The sequence below is a fragment of the Microcaecilia unicolor genome, chromosome 3, assembly GCF_901765095.1.
Source record: "Microcaecilia unicolor chromosome 3, aMicUni1.1, whole genome shotgun sequence".
NCBI lineage: Eukaryota > Metazoa > Chordata > Amphibia > Gymnophiona > Siphonopidae > Microcaecilia > Microcaecilia unicolor.
In genome coordinates this window covers 254085342-254111862 of record NC_044033.1, presented here as the reverse complement: position 1 = coordinate 254111862, position 26521 = coordinate 254085342, and the positions used below count along the sequence as shown (strand labels likewise).

At 49.4% G+C, this 26521-nt stretch overlaps 1 protein-coding gene across 2 annotated transcripts; it reads left to right on the top strand.

Moving 5' to 3' along the window:
* The first annotated feature begins 3444 nt into the window (after window positions 1–3444).
* LOC115465021 (immunoglobulin superfamily member 1-like) lies at window positions 3445–24845 on the top strand. Of its 2 annotated transcripts, none has more exons than XM_030195419.1 (5): window positions 3445–3504; window positions 6510–6761; window positions 11339–11626; window positions 11749–11871; window positions 24285–24845. In XM_030195419.1, the coding sequence occupies exons 1-5, from the start codon at window positions 3468–3470 to the stop codon at window positions 24455–24457; spliced, it is 873 nt and encodes a 290-aa protein (XP_030051279.1). In that variant the 5' UTR covers window positions 3445–3467; the 3' UTR covers window positions 24458–24845. The 2 variants fall into 2 exon arrangements, with proteins under 2 accessions (XP_030051279.1, XP_030051278.1); XM_030195418.1 differs by having other exon boundaries at window positions 11749–12009.
* The last annotated feature ends 1676 nt before the right edge of the window (window positions 24846–26521 follow it).

Genomic DNA, 26521 nt, shown 5'->3' with positions numbered 1-26521 from the left:
TATCCTGTTTCCAACAGTGGCTAGCCCAGATCACAAGCACCTGGAAGGATCCCAGGAACATTCCCTGCTACTGAGGCAGCTTGAACAAAAGAAATGATATTCAAGCTTGATTTTAAATTCTCAGTTCTGCAAGTAATGGAGGAATGTCATCTGGTTTAGATTTTCAAATGTCTAGCTTTGCCGGGATACAGGGCAGAAAGGTCAGAAAGACCCTTGTGAGTGATGGATTGCTAATGCTGGCACATCTGTATACTATTATGAATGAACAAAGCATGAGCCAGACATGCTGTAGTTTAAAAGATTAAGCAAGCTGAAATACTGTTTAGAAGTTTTTGATATGTAGATTTTGTTATAAGGAATACTGATTCTGTGTATTTTAGAATATGTCTTATAAGGATGCTTATTTTAGAATATGTTTATTCTGTGTAGTTAATATGTAGAATACCTTTTTAAATCTAATGTCTGTCCAACTCTTTGTCTGACTTTCTAAGCAAAGACTGCAGTGAAGAGGTCAACATGTGTTTTGACTTATCTGCAGTCCTGGCTGGTTTAATGTATGGAGCTGGTGGGTGAAAAAGGTCAGGAAAAGCTTCTCCTTGATTAATTATAGGTAAATGTAGGAATGGTCCTGAAAGTAATAACAAACTATAGCTGTATGCCATTAAGTAAGACTGGCCTTTGACCCTTTAATGAATGCCAGAGTTTAGTTAGCAGTTAGTATGTAGTTGACTAGGAATATGAGAAATCAATCATAATGAAATGCAAGAGTTCTGGAGCCAAAATGTCTGGTGTGAGGGGCCCCAGGTCACAGGTCAGTTTGAGAAATATTAAACCTATGTAACTGATATTTTTTAAGTAATGCATAGAAATGATTGGTTGAGGCCAGGTAATCAATCTATTCCTTACCATCTGGAGAGTAAGGGGGGGCTAGGCTAGGAGGGGGATAGAACGGTATATAAGTGAGAGCAGAAGCAGTTTACGTCAGAAGAAAGAAGAAGAAGAGACAACAAAAGAGAAGGAGCTGAGACAGAAGCCATAACATCCAGAGAGCTGAGAGAAGAGAAGAGAGCTAGAACTGATGTCCTATTTTGTTTGCTGGCAAATAAAGAAGATTTCTCTCTCATTCTGGTGTGCTGTTTGACTCCTGAAGTACCACAAATTCATGCATCAATTCCTGCAACACTACTAATCCCAGGGATAAGCAGTGCTTGTCCCCAGGTCTACCTTAATAACAGTTTATGGACTTTTCTTCCTTACAGACCTTAAGGGAAGGAGGTCTGGTGGATTTTGAAAGGCACCAGTGTGTGACTCAGTTGTGTGATTCAGAGTGACACAGCCTTCCACTGGCTTGTTGCAACATTTCCTGAGCCATAGCTGAATTTTTGCACCCCTACACTTTTACAGCAAAGATTTCAGCAATTGTAGCTGTGCAGGGACGTTTGTGCCTGCAGCAGAATCCAACATGAATGGCTTTGGGGTTGTACCTGGTCACAAGCTTGAATAGGGGTCAGAAGGTTGAATCTCTAAATTTCAGGGCTCTGCAAGCAAACTATAAAATCATCATGGGGGTAGGGCAGAAAAAATGGGGGTTATGAGCTGAAAGGACCAAGTCATTCAGAATATCACCTACAGTGAGGTGCGGGGATGATCGATGCTAAGTATGAATTCTGTATTTCGTACTTAATCCTAGCATAAGTCCACAGTTACACTAGCTGCTAATGCCTACATTTATTTATTTATTTGTTACATTTGTATCCCACATTTTCCCACCTATTTGCAGGTTCAATGTGGCTTACATAGTACCAGAGAGGCGTTTGCATACTTCGGTGTAAACAAATACAAAGTGCTGTTGTGGTAAGATAAAATTCATGTGGCACAGCCACATTCGGGAATCGTTCAACGGAAGAATTGTGTTATGTCCATTTCGTACTTTAGGTCTGTTGTGTTGCAGAGATCAGGCATTTATGATGGATTGCTAGGGTATGCCTTTTTAAACAGGTTAGTTTTTTCTGGAAGTTTAGGTGGTCGAACATGGTTTTCAAGGCTTTTGGTAATGCGTTCCACAGTTGTGTGCTTATGTAGGAGAAATTGGATGTGTAGGTTGATTTGTATTTGGGTCCTTTGCAGCTTGGGTAGTGCAGATTTAGGTACGTTCGTGTAGATTCAGATGTGTTTCTAGTTGATTTGTATTGTCTGAATGAGTGGTGTAAAACGCTCACTTTGAATTGAACTGCTGTCAGTGTAGTGGATAATTGCTAGCAGGTCTATAATCTGTACATATAGGTGCTAGGCATGCTCGCTGGCCGGCCTAGTCCCTGCCCAGGTACACACGCCCTCCTTGCAGTTGCATGCTATGGATTTTGCAAACTCAATTTGTAGAATCGTGACTACCAGCAGTTACACACTAACAATGACAGCTAATAATTGCTTGTTAATGCCAATTAGCAGCGATTATTCAATTAAGTGGAGGTGCATCGATAGCCCTATTCTATTACTTGTAATATGTGCAGCTTTTCACGCTAAGCACAAAATGATGCGCACACATCTAGAGAATAAGGGGGATATGTTGATCTGTAATGCGATGTGTACGATTCCATCAGTACCCAGAGTGCCACCCAAGACAGCACATGTGCTCACAAACCCTTTCAAGCAACTGGAGAAAACCGACGCGCCTGACCTCACACTGGCGATTCTAGACAGATGTGAAGCCCTGCCCACTACTACCCACCCCTGGGGCATGAACAGAGGCATGGAAACTGACCAGGATGCCACATCCAGGCTGAAGAGGAGCCTGCTTCCATCTGCTTTAAGGTCGTGCATTGTGGTGGCAGAGGTTCCAATTAGGGACTCCCCAATAAAAGTATCAGAAAGGACCCCTAAAGGTGGCTATTTAATCACTGATCTGTTGCTTTCATTTTGAAGGGGCATCGATGTGACCCTCTGAGTCCTTCCACTACTCTCCCTTATCCAGGGCTTTTTTTGAGGGGGTACTGAGTACCAGCACCTCTTCCATTGTCTGCTAAAATTGACCCATGGTCCCCAGGTTTTAATGAAAGAGCTCAGGCCCTACACACCTGCTAATTTATGCACACCAATTCTGCCTTGTCATAGATTCTCTGGTTGCAGGGGGCCTGACTGTTGTGGGGTGGGTCTCTTAGTGATCACTCCATCTGTAAAGGGTGGCCTGGCATTTGAGTACTGGCACCTTTTTCACTAGAAAAAAAACGCACTGCTCTTATCCCCAAAATCTTGTAAAATCCAGACTTGCCAATCCTGCTGAATCTATGTGAGAGTACAAAGAGCCAAGTCCTACAGACATTGTTCATGTGGATTCCTTATCACGTGTTGCTGATTCCCCCTCCAACCCCCCCCCCCCCCCCCCAATCCAAGTTCCTCTTCAGCTAGTGAATGTATCTGTGTCTTTATATATAGCTCAGTCTCCTTGGCTCATCCTTCCCAGATCCACGATGCTTCTCTGTAACCCTGCTCTTCTTTTCTCAGCGTGTGAGTATTACCATCACGGAGAAGATGTGTCCTGCTCTCATTTAGTTTCTGATGCCTTCTCTGTGTGCAGTCAGAGGTTGAGATGCAGTGGCCTCTTTCTGTTTTACCTAAAACACGGTCTGAATTGTAATTTTAGCACTTTCATTTTCCAGTCTGTGCCCATGACTTGTGGTGGACTGTGCTGGCCGGTGAGTACGAATCGGAGAAACTTTTTCTTCACTCAATGTCTAATTCAACTCTGGAATTCATTGCCGGAGAATGTGGTAACGGCGGTTAGCTTAGCAGAGTTTAAAAAAAGGTTTGGATGACTTTCTAAAGGAAAAGTCCATAGACCATTATTAAATTGGACTTGAGGAAAATCCACTATTTCTGGGATAAGCAGCATAAAATGTTTTGTACTTTTTTTGGGATCTTGCCAGGTATTTGTGACATGGATTGGCCACTGTTGGAAACAGGATGCTGGGCTTGATGGACCTTTGGTCTGTCCCAGTGTGGCAATACTATACTATAAAATGCTCCTTCTCTGCTTTGTCTAGAGCCAGACTTCCTTCTGGAGGTCCTTTCACATTATCACTGACAGGCAGATGATCAAACCCTGGCGCTATTTCAGATAGCACTCTGGAAATACCACTCTTCCAATGCCGTAGTAGCACGGTGTTGTGCTATGGCATGATCAGAAGTTAATGTATGCAGATATATGCAGCGGTACTTCAGCGTAGTTAAATGAAGCTAAGTAGCCTGGATGCATGTGCACTAATCAGACGCACCAGGCTACGAATGTCCAAAATGTGGATGTTTGTGAGAAGGACATCCATGCCTGCTATGCCTCCAATACCTGCTTTATTTATTTGGATTTTGGATCACAAGTAGCAGTAGTGAGATTTTAACCAGCCACCTCTGGATTGCAAGACCAGTCCTCTAACCACTAGGCCACTCCTCCATGCCCTTGAAATTTGGCCATCCCTGTGGGGGGGGGGGGGGGCAGTTGAGGACGTCCAAAATGTTTGAAAGAAGGACGTCCATGCCTTCGTCACAAACATACCTCCCCCCCACAGGGATGGCCAAATTTCAAGGGAGTGGAGTAGAATGGAGGAGTGGCAGAGTGAACTAGTGGTTAGAGCACTGGTCTTGCAATCCAGAAGTGGCCAGTTCAAATCCCACTGCTGCTACTTGTGATCCAAAATCCAAATAAATAAATAAAAAGGGTGTCAGAAGCACAGCAAAGGCATGGATGTCCTTCTCACAGGAATATCCATATTTTGGACTTCCTCAACTGCCGTCACAGGGATGGAGGCATAGCAAAGAATATACTCTTAAAAAAAAATAAAAGACAAAAGTTTTTGAAGTTGTTTTTTTCGGGGTGGGACCTGCGCCACAAGTACACCAGCTAGGACCTGGCGTAATTCTGCGGCACTGTTTTTCGACATAGCGGCGTTCAACACCTCTGTTCATGAGACGCTAGCTTTCTTCTACTAACCTATAAATGTATTCACTCTGCTGCTCCCCAGTATCTCTCCACACTCGTCCTTCCCTACACCCCTTCCCGTGCACTCCGCTCCATGGATAAATCCTTCTTATCTGTTCCCTTCTCCACTACTGCCAACTCCAGACTTCGCGCCTTCTGTCTCGCTGCACCCTATGCCTGGAATAAACTTCCTGAGCCCCTACGTCTTGCCCCATCCTTGGCCACCTTTAAATCAAGACTGAAAGCCCACCTCTTTAACATTGCTTTTGACTCGTAACCACTTGTAACCACTCGCCTCCACCTACCCTCCTCTCTTCCTTCCCGTTCACATTAATTGATTTGATTTGCTTACTTTATTTATTTTTTGTCTATTAGATTGTAAGCTCTTTGAGCAGGGACTGTCTTTCTTCTATGTTTGTGCAGCGCTGCGTATGCCTTGTAGCGCTATAGAAATGCTAAATAGTAGTAGTAGTAGTAGTTTCGATCATCCAGGAGGAACGCGAAATGACCTTATTTACATGAGATTGACAACATTTGAATGTAATGTGCACAGTTGTTAAAAGTGTGCACAAAAACGGCACTAATGGGCTTGCGCGCTCGCATTGACTTTTGATCATCCTATGAGGGAACAGAATGTGGCCGTGGGGGATAAGGAACAAGAGGGCTTTAGAGACAGACAATTTATACTTTGCACCTGCAGGGTAGCTGATATACCATCTTTGGAGATCTCGGGGATTGGAATTCAAATTCCACCACAGGAGAGAGGTTCAGTGCAATGGTATTAGGCACCCTAGATAAGCTTTCAGCCTTGCACCCCTTCCAGTGAACTTTTGGACCCTTGGCCACCCAGCACCATCCTTCCTAGCAGTGACGTTCCTAGGGGGGCGGACACCCGGGGTGATTCCCCGCCCCCCCGGGTGCACCACCCCCCCCCCCCCGATGCAGCGCGGACCCCCCCGGTTGCACACCTCTGGGGGGGTGCCGCAGCGCGCGCCTGCTCAGAGTTCCCTGACTTCGAGCGTTCGCTGCAGCTCCCTCTGACCCGGAACAGGAAGTAACCTGTTCCAGGGCAGAGGGATCTGCAGCGAACACACGAAGTCAACGAACTCAGAGCAGGCGCGCGCCGCGGCACCCCCCAGCGGCGTGCACCCGGGGCGGACCGCGCCCACCGCCCCACCCCTTGGTACGCCACTGCTTCCTAGAATAATCTGAGTAAGTGGAATATTTGAATACTGCCAGCCTCCCTGCTGGTAAAAAGATCTCTTTTTCCTGGTGTTCCCCTGATTGTCAGGATCTGTTCTTTTGCTTTGAGTCCAGCAGGAATTTGATGGCCCCCAGAATCTGCTGCCTTGGTAGTTTCCTAGTCATTCGTAATGGCTGGGCTGGCCATGACCAGAGCTACATTCCCACGCTGACCACCAGCGGCTCTGATATCTTTATTTCTCTAGAGAAATGCCCACTAACTTATCTCTGCTTCTGTCTTACCCCTGTTTGCTGCTGAAGACAGTGCTGAAAGTACCGTTTCTTCTGCTTGTTCCAGTCGGACTGCCGGCCTTTATTTCCTGGCAGAAGGTCCCTGGCACGAAGGCACGATACACGGTCAATTGCTCAGCATCTTGGGCTCATCGAGGCGGCCTGTTTAAGCTGTACCAAGAGGGCAGTCCCACCCCTGTCCAAGTGCTGAAAGCTCCTGCCATGGGTCAGAGCGTGGTGTTCACTGTCCGCAGTGGCAGACGCTACCAGTGCCAGTATGGAAGCTCTCTGCTCAGCGACAACATCTGGATCTCAACAGGTGAATTTGTGAACCAAGAAGAAAGAGAAATCATTCTATTGTGGAGTTTTCCCTAATGTCTATGTTAGAATTGTGGCAGCCAGGGCCGGTGGGCACCCATGAGGGGTCAGAGTAAGGGTCATTGTTAAAAGAGTTTTACCAATACTCACGAACACCACGAGATCAAGTCAGGCTTAAAGTAGATTTATTACTTGCAAGGCCAGGAGATTAATCCAGCACACACAAGTAGTAGGTTGTTGTCTGACTCTATACAAATTCCCCTGTTATATACAGTGGGGGAAATAAGTATTTGATCCCTTGCTGATTTTGTAAGTTTGCCCACTGACAAAGACATGAGCAGCCCATAATTGAAGGGTAGGTTATTGGTAACAGTGAGAGATAGCACATCACAAATTAAATCCGGAAAATCACATTGTGGAAAGTATATGAATTTATTTGCATTCTGCAGAGGGAAATAAGTATTTAATCCCTCTGGCAAACAAGACCTAATACTTGGTGGCAAAACCCTTGTTGGCAAGCACAGCGGTCAGACGTCTTCTGTAGTTGATGATGAGGTTTGCACACATGTCAGGAGGAATTTTGGTCCACTCCTCTTTGCAGATCATCTCTAAATCATTAAGAGTTCTGGGCTGTCGCTTGGCAACTCGCAGCTTCAGCTCCCTCCATAAGTTTTCAATGGGATTAAGGTCTGGTGACTGGCTAGGCCACTCCATGACCCTAATGTGCTTCTTCCTGAGCCACTCCTTTGTTGCCTTGGCTGTATGTTTTGGGTCATTGTCGTGCTGGAAGACCCAGCCACGACCCATTTTTAAGGCCCTGGCGGAGGGAAGGAGGTTGTCACTCAGAATTGTACGGTACATGGCCCCATCCATTCTCCCATTGATGCGGTGAAGTAGTCCTGTGCCCTTAGCAGAGAAACACCCCCAAAACATAACATTTCCACCTCCATGCTTGACAGTGGGGACGGTGTTCTTTGGGTCATAGGCAGCATTTCTCTTCCTCCAAACACGGCGAGTTGAGTTCATGCCAAAGAGCTCAATTTTTGTCTCATCTGACCACAGCACCTTCTCCCAATCACTCTCGGCATCATCCAGGTGTTCACTGGCAAACTTCAGACGGGCCGTCACATGTGCCTTCCGGAGCAGGGGGACCTTGCGGGCACTGCAGGATTGCAATCCGTTATGTCGTAATGTGTTACCAATGGTTTTCGTGGTGACAGTGGTCCCAGCTGCCTTGAGATCATTGACAAGTTCCCCCCTTGTAGTTGTAGGCTGATTTCTAACCTTCCTCATGATCAAGGATACCCCACGAGGTGAGATTTTGCGTGGAGCCCCAGATCTTTGTCGATTGACAGTCATTTTGTACTTCTTCCATTTTCTTACTATGGCACCAACAGTTGTCTCCTTCTCGCCCAGCGTCTTACTGATGGTTTTGTAGCCCATTCCAGCCTTGTGCAGGTGTATGATCTTGTCCCTGACATCCTTAGACAGCTCCTTGCTCTTGGCCATTTTGTAGAGGTTAGAGTCTGACTGATTCACTGAGTCTGTGGACAGGTGTCTTTCATACAGGTGACCATTGCCGACAGCTGTCTGTCATGCAGGTAACGAGTTGATTTGGAGCATCTACCTGGTCTGTAGGGGCCAGATCTCTTACTGGTTGGTGGGGGATCAAATACTTATTTCCCTCTGCAGAATGCAAATAAATTCATATACTTTCCACAATGTGATTTTCCGGATTTAATTTGTGATGTGCTATCTCTCACTGTTACCAATAACCTACCCTTCAATTATGGGCTGCTCATGTCTTTGTCAGTGGGCAAACTTACAAAATCAGCAAGGGATCAAATACTTATTTCCCCCACTGTATATACCTTTTTTTTTGTTGTTACATTTGTACCCCGCACTTTCCCACTCATGGCAGGTTCAATGCGGCTTACATATTGTATACAGGTACTTATTTGTACCTGGGGCAATGGAGGGTTAAGTGACTTGACCAGAGTCACAAGGAGCTGCCTGTGCCTGAAGTGGGAATCAAACTCAGTTCCCCAGGACCAAAGTCCACCACCTTAACCACTAGGCCACTCCTCCACTCCATTAGATCAATTCCTAAGCTGTTTGTTCAATTATCTATTCCCTTATATATATTTTTTTGTTACATTTGTACCCCGCGCTTTCCCACTCATGGCAGGCTCAATGCGGCTTACATGGGGCAATGGAGGGTTAAGTGACTTGCCCAGAGTCACAAGGAGCTGCCTGTGCCTGAAGTGGGAATCAACCTCAGTTCCTCAGGACCAAAGTCCACCACCCTAACCACTAGGCCACTCACCATATGGTCTATCTGCTCAGTTTCCCATCTACATTTCTCCGTGTCTTACCTCATCCTGCACCTGCATCATTATTTTTCATTTTCCCAGTAACCTCTTTTTCGATGAACTTCATGACATATACAATTAGTACATTCTTGTCCTTTTACATGCAGCGCTATCAGACCTTCTAAACTTGGATTAACATTTGTTATAAGCTTAGCCAAAAGCATGTCTAAGAACAAACTACAGTGCTTTCTTGTCCAGAAGCTGTATATGTAAAAAATGATTAACCCAATACTTTCCCTACAGTCATGGTTTCCCTCGGGCGCCCGGTATGCTTCCACTGGCACTGCTTGCCTTGCTATAATTGTAACATATCTAACGTTAGGCAGCGCGTTTTTTTTTCTAGCAAAAAGATGCCGGTACTCAAATACCAGGCCAACATTCAGGGGTGGGGTGATCACTGAGGGACCCACCCTGCAACCAGTCACAGAATCTATGACAAGGCAGAATCGGTGTGTAGAGCCTGAGCTCTTTCGTTAAAAGTTGGGGACCATGGGTCAATTTTAGCAGACAATGGAAAAGGTGCCCCAAGTACCCCCTCAAAAAAAGCCCTGACATTAGGGAAGTTCCACAGTGAAATGCCAGTCAAGGCTTGTTTGTTTGTTTGTTTGTTTTTTCATTCACTTGGTCACTGCACAGAGTGGCAGAGGGAAAAGAAGCCTAAGGTATTCTTCATACCATGTAAAATGAGTTTATCTTGTTGGGCAGACTGGATGGACCGTACAGATCTTTATCTGCCATCATTTACTATATTACTATGTTACATGTTATAAACAGGTATTGCCCACCCTCTGTTCTGGTGAAAGCATACAATGTTGTTTCTATGACTTTGGGCTGTCACGATCTTTGATTGCCAGCTGCTCATTGCCATCACACACACCCCCTAGAAGCTGCTGCCCTAAGCAGCCGCCTAGTCGTGCCTATGGCTGAGCCAGCCTGGATGGCAAATGGATAAAGTGCAGCCATGTCTGGGGTGATCACCAAGTAGCTGCTTCATAACTGAATTATTTTTCACCTCTTCAGCCAAACAGCTGCCCGAGGTGAAGCAGAACATTTAACTCCAGTTAACTACATTATTCAATTCTCATAAGTTCCTGAAGAGGAAAACAAGAAGGGATAATGTTTTTTTTTAATAGTATAAGGTTATGTGATGGGTTATGTAACTAGTGATGGGATTTATATTTCAACATAATCAAATGATCCAGGAATGAGATGCCAAAATGCCAAATTCTTTCTCCCAGGTTTCAGGAACCCAGTATTTTGCATGGAGAGAGATTTCTACCCCTGCACTCCAGTGAGAGATTTTTTATATGAGATGCGCATGTGAAACACACCCAGGGACAGAGCTGGGGATTAAAGCCAAGGCACAGGGAGATTAAGTGGTTCACCCAGGGTCACACACAGAGAGTCAGTGGCAGGGCCAGGGATTAGAGCTGAGGCACAAGGAGATAAAGTGATTCCCCCAGCAGAGAGTGAGTGACAGAGCCGGGGATTAGAGCTGAAGCACATGGAGATAAAGTATCTCACCCTAGGGTCATACACAGTCTCAGGGACAGAGACGAGGATTAGAACTGAGGCACAGGGAGATTAAGTGACTCACTCCAGGGTCACACACAGAGAATCAGGGACAGAGCCGGGGATTAGAGCTGAGGCATAGGGAGATTAAGTGACTCTTTACAAGGACTCTCACTCATTGGTAGAAAGAATATTAATTTCTACATCATGTCTTAAAGCACATCTTTAAACTTCTGAGGCCTCACTTCTACGGCTATTTGTCCATAGTCACAGAGATGTGAATTTTATAAAGCTGCTCCCACGAGTAAAGTACGTTTTACACAGAAAAAGGCTTTAATAAAAGCATTCGTGGATGATCACTGAAAAGAGGCCCTGGACTCAGTCTGCATATCCCTTGATGGAGTCTGTGAGGAGCTGCAGTGTGCATGTGTGTTTTATTAAATACGCGTGCGCATGCACATGGTACCTGTACACATTTACTCCATCGGAGCAGGCCTGAATTCGTGCTGTCTGGGGGTAAGTTCAGGGATTTATTTTATAAGGGCACAGCATCTTTATATAATAAATTGTTTTATGGATGATTTACCTCTGCCTCCTCTTATAAACTCCTTCCCCGTGTCTTGGCCTAACCATTTCCGATTGATTCGTCCCCCAGGTTCTAAGGTTGTCTTTTTTTATTTTCTCTCAATTTCAGAGGCATTTCCCAAGCCCTCGATATCGGTGCAGCCTGCCACGGTTCTTCTGCAGGGGGAGAACTTTGCCGTTTGGTGTCAGTGTTCATACCCAGGTGTCAGGTTCTCCCTGTACAAAGGCCGGATTCTCATCAAGGAGCAGGACCCCACTGGACACACAGCTGCGGTGGTCTTTCACATCCGGAACGCCAGCCTCCAGGACGGAGGGAGGTACCGCTGTTACTACCACACCCTGGCACAGCCTGTCCTCTGGTCTGAGCCCAGCGACACCCTGAGAATCAATGTGGAAGGTAGGCCGCAGTCTTCAGATCAACAATCCCATCACATGCAGGTGTGGTAAATGCTGAATCTGCATTCTCTTTCTCCCTCTCCCTCTATCTTTTTATATTTTTCTTACCACTGACCTATCAAGACATTCCTCACAAGCCCCCAATTCTCCAGGATACGCTGGGGACCGGATCACCTACTGGGAACTGCTCTGTTCCTGCTGGATCCTTCGTCTACAATCAAGAGGACCCAAGACCTCAGGAAAAAGGTAAAGCCTGGACAGCTCCTATCTTCCCCACCGTGGCCAGCCTTGACCTGGAGGTGATGAACAACTGCTCGTTCAGGCGGAACAATTCGGATTTTAATTCAGATATAGGCCTGAGTCGGACTGAGGCCATCAGCCAAGGTATGTTACCTCAGGATGGTTACTCGGAGAAACGTATATGAGGTAGGCTCTTGTTTTAGAATATCTCCATGTGAAAATAGCAGCTTTGCGAATAACAATTTTAAAAGCTGCTCTTTTTCCAAAAAACGTACAGAATTTAAGCAGCTTTGGATAGGGCATGAGTTGAGCTTTCGGAACCATCTACAGATGTGTTTCTTACAGGGAAATACTTGTGGAGACCAGACAATTCCCACGTCGGCCTTTACATGCACCCCAAGGCAGGCTGAAGTGGCAGGGGCACAGGTTGAAGGAAGTCCCTCCCCCACACCCTCCAACATGCGATGAAGCTGCAGTGTAGTAAATTTAAAACGAATCGGAGGAAGTTTTTCTTCACTCAACGCGTGGTTAGACTCTGGAATTCATTGCTGGATAAGGTGGTTGGGGCGCTTGGCTTAGCAGAGTTTAAAAAAAGGTTAGATGGCTTCCTGGAGGAAAAGGACATAGAATGTTATTGAATGGACGTAGGAGTAATCCACTATTTCTGGGATGGGCGGGACGAAATTGTCACGTTTTCCAAAACACAGGAACTAGGATTGTGAGTCCTTGGGCCACTGCCGAGGAGCGGCAGTGGCAGGCAAAACCACCCCACACAGGGAGAAGGCAGAACTCTGACAGGGCCAGCTAGACTTCACCTGCGCTTGACCACCGTTCCTCTGGAGTTAAGCCCCTGAGTGCAGGTGGCCGGCAGGACTACCGGACAGGGCCGGAACTGGATACCAGCAGGATACACTCATGGACTAGAGCACACAGGGAGGCTAGGCAGAAAACTAGACTAGGACTCTCAGACAGACTAGGGACAGAACTGAAAGCTGCAAGCAGCCACTGAAATAGGGAAGAAACACTGATAGACAGGAGACAGAACTAGAAGCTGCCAGGCAGCCACTGAATAAGAAACAAAGACAACCTAAGAACTACACACCAGTGGCGTACCAAGGGGGGGGAGGGGGGGGCTGTCCGCCCTGGGTGCACGCTGCTGGGGGGGTGCCGCGCACCTGTCAGCTCTTCGTTTTCATGCTCCCTCTGCCCCGGGACAGGTTACTTCCTGTTCCGGGGCAGAGGGAGCATGGAAACGAAGAGCCGACAGGCGCGCAGCCCCCCCCCCCAGCGGCGTGCACCCGGGGGAGGGGTCGCGCTGTTCCTGTGGGGGGGGTGCTGCACCCGGGAGGTGGGGCGCATCGGCGAACCGCCCCGGGTGTCAGCGCCCCTAGGAACGCCACTGCTACACACCGAACTACAAACAAGAAACAAGACTGGGAAACAAGCAATACAGTAAACAACCAGTATAGAACACAAAGCTACACAAAGACTAAACTAGAATCAGGCAAGAATACAGACTATAAACTGGACTAGGCAGAAGTGCAGCAAGCACCAACAAACCAGGACCTTAGGCGATGCAAAGGCAAAGCAGAGAGTTTCCAAAATGGCTAATAAGCCCAGCAGCAGCTGAGATTCAGCTGCAGCAATCACCAGGCAGCTATGGGTGCTGTGCAGGCTCAAACAAGACAAGCAAGTCTGGCAGGCTGGAAGTCCCGGATTGGACTGGGCTGAAGTCTGGAACGGGAAACAGCACACAGAGACAGAACTAACTCAGAAAGACCTGACAGAAGCCAGCTTAGAAGCTGACCGCCAGAAATAAGGTAAGCCTGAGAGGGGTCATGACCACAGACGTGACAGTACCTCCCCCTCAAGGCTCCCGTGTCCCCAAGGGAGCACTCAGGTTTCCATGAGTAACAATGGTGAAACCTGCGGAGGAGCTTTAAAACATGACCAGGGGTGGCTGGGCTGGAGCTTGAACTCGGCTGGGACTGAAACTTGACTTGGACTCAGCATCTTGGCTGGAACTTGAACTCGGCTGGGACTCAGCAGCTTGGCTGGAGCTGGAACTCGGCTTGGACTCAGCAGCTTGGCTGGAGCTGGAACTCAGCTTGGACTCAGCATCATCTTGGCTGGAACTCAAACTCGGAGTGGACTCAGCATCATCTTGGCTGGAACTCAAACTCGGAGTGGACTCACCAGCTTGGCTGGAACTGGAACTCGGCGTAGACTCCGCATCTTGGCTGGATCTGTGAATAAGAGCCGCCCCGGGACCAGGACTGGAATCAGGAACTGAACCGAGACTGGCCTTCAGAAGGCTCCACAAAAACTACGTATAAGCCTTGTATTCGGGCCTTTCACAGCGCCTTCTTTCGGCGTCAGCTTCCGGAGTATCCCGCAGGGCCGGATCCAAGAGAAGTTTGTGGTGGTAGTATGCCAACATGATAGAAGAATCAATCGCCGGAACTGGGTTTGCAGAAAACCCAAACCCCCCAGGCACGCTTTCTCTCAGCTGCAGCTTCAGGAGTATTCCTCAAGGCTGGATCAAGAAAAAGGTTATCACGGTAATTTCGGAGCGTCATCAATTCATCAAGAGCAGAAACTGGGTCGAGACCAAAATCCAACCTGGAACTAGGGGCTGGACCTGGGCTTAGACCCGGACTGCCAACAGAAAAAACAGTCGTGGGCTGGAAGCCCAGCTGGAAGGATGATCTTGCCGAGCTCATGGCCTTTGCATTCTGTCACGTTTACAAAAACGCAGGAACTAGGATTGTGAGCTCTTGGGCCACTGCTGAGGAGCGGCAGTGGCAGGCAAAACCACCCCACACAGGGAGAAGGCAGAACTGTGACAGGGCCAACTAGACTTCACCTGATTGATTCCCTGAGTGCAGGTGGCTGGCAGGACTACCGGACAGGGCCGGAACTGGATACCAGCAGGATACACTCAGGGACTAGAGCACACAGGGAGGCTAGGCAGAAAACTAGACTAGGACTCTCAGACAGACTAGGGACAGAACTGAAAGCTGCAAGCAGCCACTGAAACAGGGACGAAACACTGATAGACAGACAGGAGACAGAACTAGAAGCTGCCAGGCAGCCACTGAATAAGAAACGAAGACAACCTAAGAACTACACACCGAACTACGAACAAGAAACAAGACTGGGAAACAAGCAATACAGTAAACAAGCAGTACAGAACACAAAGCTACACAAAGACTAAACTAGAATCAGGCCAGAATATAGACTATAAACTGGACTAGGCAGAAGTGCAGCAAGCACCAACAAACCAGGACCTTAGGCGATGCAAAGGCAAAGCAGAGAGTTTCCAACATGGCTAATAAGACCAGCAGCAGCTGAGATTCAGCTGCAGCAATCACCAGGCAGCTATGGGTGCTGTGCAGGCTCAAACAAGACAAGCAAGTCTGGCAGGCCGGAAGACCCGGACTGGACTGGGCTGAAGTCTGGAACGGGAAACAGCACACAGAAACAGAGACAGAACTAACTCAGAAAGACCAGACAGAAGCCAGCTTAGAAACTGACCGCCAGAAATAAGGTAAGCCTGAGAGGGGTCACGACCACAGACGTGACAGAAATCCTTGTTCTTTTGGCTGCTGTCGGAGACAGGGTGCTGGGCTCGATGGACCCTTGGTTATTACTCCCTCAGAAATCAGTATCACCCCAGGAACCTTGCCTCCACTATTAGCATCGCCACCAACAGAAGCAAAACTCCCCCACCTAACCCTCCCCCGGGTATTACCAGGGGTCTCCTTGATATCTAGTAGGGGCAGGAGTGATCCCCAGTTGCTCCTCTCTGGAACCACTTGCCCTCTAGTGGTATTGTCCCAGTACTACTGCTTGGGGTTAATCTATCAAATAAGGGCATTTTGAACATGGTGCCAGACGGGATTGTTCCTGCCCCCCTCTACACACCAAGGAGAACCCCGATAACACCAAGGAAGGTTGGGAGAGTGTTTGTTGAAGGGTTCAGCCTGAGGGGGGGGGGGGTTGAGGAGGGCTTCTGCTTTTGTCAGAAAGCTTCAGGGGGAGGGATACTAATATCCTGTGAGGGGATGTGGGGGGGGGGGGGGTCTGCTTTTGACAAGAGTGTGTACGAGTGGGTCTGGCTTTGATAGCGGTGCATGGGGGGGTGGTTATACTAGTATCCAGTGGTGAGATTTGTGGGAGTGTCTGATTTTGTTAAGGGGGTGGGGAGGGGTGATAATGTCCAGGGGAGATTTGAGGGGTTCCATTTTTGTTGATGTGTGTGTGTGTGTGTGTGTGTGGTGGGGAGGGGTCTGAATTTGTCAGTGGAGTATTGATGCAGTATGGAGCAACAATTTATAAAGGCTGCAGACGCAGAGATTTGGGGAGAGCCAGGGCGCTCCTTAGTACATAAGTTTATAAGTATTGCCATACTGGGAAAGACCAAAGGTCCATCAAGCCCAGCATCCTGTTTCCAACAGTGGCCAATCCAGGTCACAAATACCTGGCAAGATCCCAAAAAAGTACAAAACATTTTATACTGCTTATCCCAGAAATAGTGGATTTTCCCCAAGTCCAATTTAATAATGGTCTATGGACTTTTCCTTTAGGAAGCCATCCAGACCTTTTTAAAACTCTGCTAAGCTAACTGCCTTTACCACATTTTTCTGGCAACGAATTCCAGAGTTTAGTTACATGTTGAGTGAAGAAAAAGTTTCTCAGATTCGTTTTAAATGTACTACTTTGTAGCTTCATCGCATGCCCCCTAGTCCTAGTATTTTTGGAAAGCGTAAACAGACGCTTCACATCTACCCGTTAACTCCACTCATTATTTTATAGACCTCTATCATATCTCCCCTCAGCCGCCTTTTCTCCAAGCTGAAGGTCCCTAGCCGCTTTAGCCTTTCTTCATAGGGAAGTCGTCCCATCCCCTTTATCATTTTCATCACCCTTCTCTGCACCTTTTCTAATTCCACTATATCTGTTTTGAGATGCGGCGACCAGAATTGAACACAATATTCGAGGTGCGGTCGCACCATGGAGCGATACAAAGGCATTATAACATCCTCATTTTTGTTTTCCATTCCTTTCCTAATAATACCCAACATTCTATTTGCTTTCTTAGCCGCCGCACACTGAGCAGAAGGTTTCAACGACGGCACCTAGATCTCTTTCTTTATCTGTGACTCCTAACGTGGAACCTTGCATGATCTATATATATAAAAGGCACTTTGAAGCCTCAAGCCGGAAACTTGAGGCGCCCGAGATATCCGGTTTGGCCTGCAGGCTCCAGTCACTGTAGCTCCGCCCTCGCGTCAAAATGCGATGATGTTGAGGGCGGGGCGGCCCTCGCGTCAAAATGCGATGATGTTGAGGGCGGGGCGGCCCTCGCATCAAAACGCGATGACGTTGAGGGCGGGGCGGCCCTCGCAACCACGTCACTGAGGGACGAACGGGGGAAGAGGAGAGGTGTGCAACTCGGAACGGAGGCACGGAGGGGGTGTCTGCAACTCGGGAGGGAGGACGGGGGGGGGGGATTACCCTGCTAGCGCCCGTTTCATTTTTTCCAGAAACGGGCATTTCTTACTAGTGTAGCTATAATTCGGGTTCCTCTTTCCTACATGCATCACTTTACACTTGCTCACATTAAACGTCACCTGCCATTTAGACGCCCAGTCTCCCAGTCTCGTAAGGTCCTCTTGTAATTTTCCACAATCCTCCCGCGATTTAACGACTTTGAATAACTTCTGCATGCTGCTTGTTCATATTGCTGCTCCCGCAGGATGTGCTAACAGATACATTTGCCCTCCTGCTCCTCATGAGAGTATTTTTCAAAAGGCTTCACATTGGGCAGAACCTTTTGTGAATGTCCTGTCCTGAATGCCTCAATTCCCATCTCCATATACTACGTAAAATATGCTGTTACACGTCAGAGCGTGTGTGGGGATATTCCAGACCTACAGGGCTCTGAATTTTAATTCAGAAGAACCCGCACAAGTACTCTTCAAAGCCATTCTTGCCAGTATAACAGATATGGACTCTGGAAATTGTGCATCGTTCCACCTCGCAGGGTCTGCTTACCCATTCCAGGGCTCTGAAACAACTAGCTTCTCATGCTAGTTCTATAGGCCGCCTCACTCCCCTCCCCCCCATGTCAGGATATTCAAAAGGAATTTGCCTGGGTTGATACCAGTATATGCAAATCTCAGACCTAAACAAAAAGCACATCTGTCTTGGGTTTATGCACTGGGGATGTGCTGAAAACCCAAGAGGGGGCAAGAGAGATGGATGGGGATGGCCTGCAGAGCTGCCAAATTACCCAGTTCGTGCTGGAGGTTTTGGGACAATCCTGGATTTCTGACCCAGCCCATCTTGGTGCAGTATGGGACTTAAAGCACTGATTTTCAGTGGGAAGGATTAAGAAGGTAAAATTATGTATCATACCTGATAATTTTCTTTCCATTAATCATAGCTGATCAATCCATAGACTGGTGGGTTGTGTCCATCTACCAGCAGGTGGAGATAGAGAGCAAACTTTTGCCTCCTATATGTGGTCATGTGCTGCCGGAAACTCCTCAGTATGTCGATATCAAAGCTCCAACCGCAGGACTCAGCACTTAGAGAATTACACCCACGAAGGGACACTCTGCCCAGCTCACCACCGCCGAAACGGGGGAGGGGAATTAACCCAGCTCATCCCCACACAAGTGGGGGAGGGGAATCCGTCCAGCTCATCCCCGCGGAGCGGGGGAGGGACACCACCCCGCCGAAGCGGGGGGATCTGGCTTATCCTGCAACCGCAACCGCGGGAGGAGCTGACTGACCCGAACACCGCCGAAGCAGGAGGGGTACAAAGCTGCCCTACAGCCGCACGAAGCGGGAGGGAGTGCCGGCAGAATTTTAAGTCTCAATCCAGCCCCGTAAAACGGAGGGGAGAGGAATGCAGCAGCTCACTGTAACACAAACTCGTCTCAACTCTTGAAGAATCCAAGTGAAAAAACTTGAACACGAAGTCCTCCTGAACAGGAACTGAAGACTAAACTTGAACCTGAAATGCAACCAGAATATAACCAATACAGATATCTGGGAGGGACTATGGATTGATCAGCTATGATTAATGGAAAGAAAATTATCAGGTATGATACATAATTTTACCTTCCATATCATCATGCTGATCAATCCATAGACTGGTGGGATGTACCGAAGCAGTACTCACCCAGGGCGGGACATTGAAATCCCTGACCGCAACACTGAAGCTCCAAACCGGGCCTCCGCCCGTGCAGCCACAGTCAAGCGGTAATGCTTGGAGAATGTATGGGCCGATGCCCAAGTTGCCGCCTTGCATATCTCTTCCAAGGAGACGGACCCGGCCTCTGCCATCGAGGCCGCCTGAGCTCTAGTGGAGTGAGCCTTCAGCTGGATAGGCGGCACCTTCCCCGCGGCCACATAAGCCACTGCAATGGCTTCCTTGACCCATCTTGCCACTGTAGGCTTAGCAGCCTGCAGACCCTTACGAGGACCTGCAAACAGGACAAACAGATGATCCGATTTCCGGAAATCATTGGTCACTTCCAAGTATCTGATGATGACTCATCTCACATCCAGATATTTAAGAGCAGAGTATTCCTCTGGGTAGTCCTCCCTACAAAAGGAAGGGAGACAGAGCTGCTGATTCACATGGAAGCGAGAAACAATCTTGGGCAGGAAGGAAGGCACTGTGCGAATAGACACTCCTGCCTCAGAGAACTGCAGAAAAGGCTCTCGACATGAGAGTGCCTGGAGCTCGGAAACTCTTCTGGCTGAAGTGATAGCCACCAAAAAGACTGCTTTCAACGTCAGGTCTTTCAGAGATGCCCTCGACAAGGGTTCAAAAGGCGGCTTCTGTAATGCTCTTAGCACCAGGTTGAGATTCCACGCAGGCACCACTGAGTGCAGAGGAGGGCGCAGGTGATTAACTCCCTTGAGAAAACGCACCACATCTGGCTGCGAAGCCAGGGAAGCACCCTTCAGACGGCCCCTGAAGCAAGCCAGGGCCGCTACCTGGACTTTAAGGGAACTGAGCGACAGGCCTTTTTCCAGACCTTCTTGCAGGAATGCCAACACTGAAGAAATTGGAGCAGTGAATGGAGAAACTGAGCCTGCTTCACACCACGCTGCAAAGGTACGCCAAACCCTGGCGTAAGCAGTAGATGTAGAGCGCTTCCTCGCTCTCAGCATAGTGGCGATGACCTTGTCTGAGAAGCCCTTCTTCCTCAGACGCTGTCGCTCAATAGCCAGGCCGTAAGACCAAAGGGGAGGGATCCTCCATCACCACGGGACCCTGATGCAACAGGCCCTGCTCCACTGGCAGCCGCAGAGGATGGTCCACTGAGAGCCTGATCAAGTCTGCATACCAGGGACGTCTGGGCCAGTCTGGACCCACCAGGATTATCCGGCCTGGATGCTTTGCCACCCGGTCTAGCACCCTGCCCAACATGGGCCAGGGCGGGAACACATAGAGAAGCTCTTGTGTCGGCCACTGTTGGAGAAGAGCATCTACTCCCAGGGATCGAGGGTCCCGTCCTCTGCTGAAAAAGCGCGGCACTTGGCAATTGGCCGATGACGCCATCAGATCTAGGCTCGGCTGGCCCCAGCGCTTCGTGATGCCCAAGAACGCCTGAGTAGATAGCTGCCACTCTCCGGGCTCCAAGGTATGGCGACTGAGAAAGTCCGCCTTGACATTCATGACTCCGGCAATGTGGGCCGCTGACAGCTGTTCCAGGTTCGCTTCCGCCCACTGGCATAGATTCATGGCCTCCTTGGCTAGAGGGGCGCTCTTGGTACCTCCCTGGCGGTTGACATAGGCCACAGCCGTGGCATTGTCCGACAGGACCCGTACTGGCTTCAACGCCAGTACCGGGATGAACTCCAACAGCGCCAACCGAATGGCTCTGAGTTCCAGGAGGTTGATAGACCACTTTGCCTCTGCAGGAGACCAGAGCCCCTGCGCTGTCCTTCCCAAGCAGTGGGCTCCCCAGCCCGACAAAGAGGCGTCTGTCGTGACGACAATCCACTCCGGGGTCACCAGAGGCATTCCTGCAGACAACTTGTCTGTCTGCGTCCACCAGCTCAGCGCCTTGCGCACTGCTGGGTCCAAGGGAAGGCGCACAGCATAATCCTCCGACATCGGAGTCCATCGCTGCAGCAGATATTGTTGTAGTGGTCTCATATGAGCCCTGGCCCAGGGCACTACTTCCATCGTGGCCGTCATAGAGCCCAACAGCTGCACATAGTCCCAAGCCCGAAGAGGAGAGGCTACTAGGAACCGGTCCACCTGAGCCTGAAGCTTGACAATCCGATTGTCTGGCAGGAACACTCTGCCCACTTGGGTGTCGAATCGAACTCCCAGATACTCCAGGGACTGAGTCGGGCGCAGCTGGCTTTTCTCCCAGTTGATGATCCACCCCAGGGAGCTCAAAACAGCAACCACCCGGTTCACAGCTTTGCCGCACTCTGCATAAGAGGGGGCTCGGATCAACCAGTCGTCCAGATAAGGATGGACTTGTACTCCTTCCTTCCTCAGGAAGGCCGCGATGACCACCATTACTTTGGAGAAGGTCCGCGGAGCAGTAGCCAACCCGAATGGGAGGGCTCTGAACTGGAAGTGTCGGCCCAGTACTGCAAAACGCAGAAAGCGTTGATGAGGAGGCCAGATGGGAATATGCAAGTACGCTTCCTTGATGTCCAAGGATGCCAGGAACTCTCCTGCCTTCACTGCCGCTATAACAGAGCGGAGGCTCTCCATGCGAAAGTGCCGAACTTTCAAGGCCCGATTGACCCCTTTGAGGTCGAGGATAGGCCGTACAGAACCTCCTTTCTTTGGTACCACAAAGTAAATGGAGTAACGTCCCTTGCCAAGCTGATTTTCTGGCACCGGAACGACCGCCCCCAGGCGGATCAGATTGTCCAAGATCTGTTGCACTGCCACAGCTTTGACCGGAGACTTGCAGGGAGAGAGTACAAACTCGTCTTTTAAGGGTCGGCAGAACTCTAGCTTGTAGCCGTCTCTGATGACTTCCAGCACCCAAGCGTCTGAAGTTATTGTGGTCCACTCGCCCAGAAACGAGGACAGCCGTCCTCCAATCTGCACTGGGGCGTGGACCAAGGCCCCGTCATTGGGTACGAGACCCTGGGGGAGGACCGGAGGGAGCACCTCCGGGACGGCGGTCTCTGCGAAAGGAATGCTGCTTGGGGGAGAAGTTCCTCTTGAAGGAAGAGGGGGCAGAGGAGCCCGACCTGCCCGGGCGGTACCGACGGGCTTCCTGAAACCGTCCTCTGGAGGTACCAGGGCGAGTACTAGCCCGAGCCCTGACCTCTGGTAACTTCTTGCCCTTAGACGTGCCGAGATCTGTCACGATTTTGTCCAGCTCGACCCCAAAGAGCAGCTTGCCTTTAAAAGGCAATCTAGCCAGGCGGGATTTAGAGGCGTGGTCAGCAGACCAATGCTTCAGCCAAAGCCACCGCCGCGCAGAGACTGTCTGAGCCATGCCTTTAGCTGAGGCCCTCAAGACATCATACAGCAAGTCTGCCAAATAGGCTAAGCCCGATTCCAGGGCCGGCCAATCAGCCCTCAAGGAATGATCCGAGGGGGAAGCCCGCTGCACCATAGTCAGGCACGCCCTGGCCACATAGGAGCGGCAAACTGAGGCCTGCAAACTTAAAGCAGCCGCCTCAAAGGACGACCTTAAGGCCGCCTCCAATCTTCTGTCTTGGGCGTCCTTTAGGGCCGTGCCACCTTCCACCGGCAACGCCGTTTTCTAGTCACCGCAGTGATTAAAGAATCCACGGTAGGCCACAGATAGGCCTCACGTTCACTTTCAGGCAAGGATAGAGGCGGGACATAGCCCTAGCCACTTTAAGGCTCGCTTCCGGGACATCCCATTGAGCCGAAATTAAGGTGCGCATGGCATCATGCACGTGGAAGGTTCTAGGCGGGCGTTTCGTCCCCAGCATAATGGCAGAGCCAACAGGGGCTGAGGGAGAGACGTCCTCCGGAGAGGAAATCTTCAAAATGCCCATGGCCTGCACTAACAGGTTGGGCAAATCCTCTGAGCTAAAGAGCCGCGCTGCAGAGGGGTCATCCGCTCCATCCGAGCGGGGATCCGTCTCCTCCAAGGAATCCGCAAAGGACCGTTGGGAGAACTCAGATACGCTGCCCTCATCTACATCGGAGGAGACAAAGTCCTCCAAGGCCTGGGAATCAACCCGAGGGCGTTTACCTCCGGGGGCCTCAACCTCTTTACCAGACGAGGGAGCAGGGGCAGCGTTGTGCATAAGGAAGGCCTGATGCAGCAGCAAAATAAACTCGGGGGAGAAACCCCCCAGACTGTGCACTTCCGCAGCCTGGGCTACAGCCCTAGACGCACCCTCAACCGGCGCTCGCAAGAGCGGGGGAGAAACATGCTGCGCATCCAAGATGGCGTCCGGCGCGACACTCCGCGAAGGAGCCGCGCGGGAAGAACGGCGCTTAACTTTAGCCGCCTTTGTGCCGTCGCCCAAATTAAGGGCGTTCATGGCATTAATGTCTCCTACCTCAAGGGCGGCCCAAGAAGAAGCCGTCCGAGCCGCGTGGCCGGCCAAGATGGCGGAGGCGAGCAGCGGGGGATGGGCGTTTATGGCAGGAAAAACCGCCACACCGGAGGAAGGACCGGGACACTCATCGGTCACGAAACTGTCACCCAACAAGGGCGAATCAGACTTTAAGACCCCCGCATCCCCTCTAGAAGCGCCCAAGCGACCCTTTGCGCCCTCGCCCTCCGACGCCATATGCCACGTGGAGATCAATCGGGGAATCCCCTGCCCGCTATAAAAAGGTAAAAATTACCTGCTTTCCGCTCCGAGCTGTAATGACCTGGTGTCCCAGTGAGTAGCTGCAATAAACGTTTAAATAAACGTCGAAATAAACGCCTTAAGGACGTTCAAAATTTTTTTTTTTTTTTTTAACGGAGCCAGCGGGAGGGGGGAGAAAAGGAGGGACCTGGCGCCACCAGGTTTGCACTTGCTCAAGAAGAGCCCTCAACCCCAGGCACTCAACAAAACCTAAAAATTAGGCTTGGAGGCCTAGCCAGAGCTGCTGCTGTGTGTGACCACTACCTGCTGAGATAGAGAACATACTGAGGAGTTTCCGGCAGCACATGACCACATATAGGGAGGCAAAAGTTTGCTCTCTATCTCCACCTGCTGGTAGATGGACACAACCCACCAGTCTATGGATTGATCAGCATGATGATATGGAACTACACATTCCACCCTGCTTTTGGGATTCAAGTTCAAATCCAGGACTGGCCAAAACATCTCCGGCTTAGAACCGGGGAACTTGGTATCTCTGAGCCTGGGGACTAGCTTGGCTTACTGTCTGCCATGTTTCCGCTCATGGGTTTTTCTCTTGTTTTTTCCCCCAGGCTGGAGAAGTGATTTCACAGAAGAGAATATAGCACGCATGGGTCTGGCCGTAGCTGTGCTGGTTCTGACCATCGTCCTTGTAGCTCACGCCTGCTGCAGAAACAGGTCCAAGAAAGTAGAAAGACAGTGGATCCAGTACGGAAGACAAGAGGCCGGTCCTATGCTTGCCTAGAAGCATGACATCTGTTGGAAACTTATTCTTTGAAAGCATCTGATGGTATCAACATTCTTTGCTGAGAGACATGTCTGAGCCTGTTTCCCACAGCCACACAATGCAAAATGAAGTTATGACAGGTTAGGGGCAGGGCTGGTGGCCTCATGAGGGGCTCATCCTACTGAACTGCAGTATCTGCTCAGACCACCAGAGGGCAGCAGCCTCACACTGCACAAATCTTGCCCCAGAGAATTTAAGGTGGAATTTTCTCCCTGCTTCTCCAGCATCCCAGTGCCAGGCTGGGGCAAACTTTTGGGACCTGAGACAGTTTCAGGTATTGGACTCCTTGTGATCACTTTACCTTCCATGGTCTCAGCTACAAATTAAAAGTGTCTGTTCATACACTGGTGTTCTGTGTTAATAAACTTCACTGAAGCCCTTTTATCCACGTAAGAGTGGCATGTTGCTTTGAGATGCTGGAACTACCCACTGGAGAATGGACAGGCTGCACTACCCTCAAAAAGGGACTCATCAGGGCATTATCCATTAGTATGGGATAAAGTCCTTACCAGTTATGAAGCACCGATGGGTATGAGCTCTTCAGGGTAGGGGTGGGACAGGCTATAATGGAGTGTTTGACATTTTGAATAGTGAAGTTTAAGCTTTGTTCGGGGGGGGGGGGGGGCAGCCATGTTTGGACATGTCACTGATGGCAGGGCCGGTCTTAGCAAGTGCGGGGCCCTATGCAGACCAATTTGCTGGGGCCCCATCCTAGCCCCACCTACCCTAGCTCCACCCCATTGAAAAGTTTATTCCATTTTTACAAAATTTTTTATTTATGAAATTTCAAATAAAGGCAAATGAAGCTAAACTTGTACAACAAAACTGATTGTAATAATAAGCACAATGCTATCATGAACCCCCCCCCCCCCCCCCCCCCCCCCCCCCCCCCCCCCAGCATTAGTGCAGTTTTTTTTTAGGAAAAGGTGGCTAAAATCAGAACTCAGCTTTGTGTAAATGGAACTGCAGACCATGACATGGATTTTGAGATGTCACAAGTATTATGTGATATACCTACCAACTGACTTTTTAGGAGGGCTTTTTGCCCATGAATATGAAGGATACTAGATTTATCAAGAAGAGCTGTAGCCTGGATAGCTGTTCTGCATAAATTATGAACAACACATGAACGGGACTATGGTTTCCACAACTGTTTAACTAACGGAGTTTTTCCATCACATTACTATTATTGTTTTAACTCCTACTCCTAAAAACCCCAAGGAAAATTTGCTAATTACTGTCCAATTGCATCTATTCCCTTATTGGTGAAAATAATGGCAGGGTATATTGTTAAATTGCTTGATCTGGAAAAATTATAGTACAGAAAATAGTTGCACAGGGTAAATGCAATTGTTATACAATGCAATCTATCCCATGCTTTCAATTTAGTTGACCACAGGATTTTATTATTTAGGTATCACTGTCTGGTAGCATATTATCTTGGTTCCATGGTTTTATTATCCACCTTATAGAAAAGCTAATAATCATCATACCTGGCTTGCCTTTGGAATGGCAGTGCAGGAGGCAGTGGCACAAACGTGCTCCAGCTGACCAGCTCCACTTCACTTTATTTTAAGTCGACTCGCACTCGCACCAGCGATGGCGATGGCTCAACTCCAACCAGGCTCCAGCTTTTCCCTTCCCGCTCAGTGACTCCCGTCCGCCCTTGCGGAAACAGGAAATACCTCATCAGAAGGAAGGCAGGACATTGAGCGGGAAGGGAAAAGCTGGGGTGAGCCGTCGCTGCAACTCTGTCAGGGGCCGGGGCCAGCTGCAACTGTCTGTCGGGGGCCGGGCCGTCGCTCCTACTGTCTGTCAGGGCCATCACTGCAACTGTCGGGGTCCGGGGAGGCGGGAGCTGACAGCGGGCTCAGCGGTGGGTGGTCACCGAACCGGTGGCGGAAGCGGAGTGGCCAAGCGGGATCAAGTCATGATATGGTCCGAGCGGGGGTCGGGCGGAGAGGCAGAGTTGAGGCGCCCCGCGCGGGGCCCCCTTAAGCGCGGGGCCCTATGCGGCCGCCT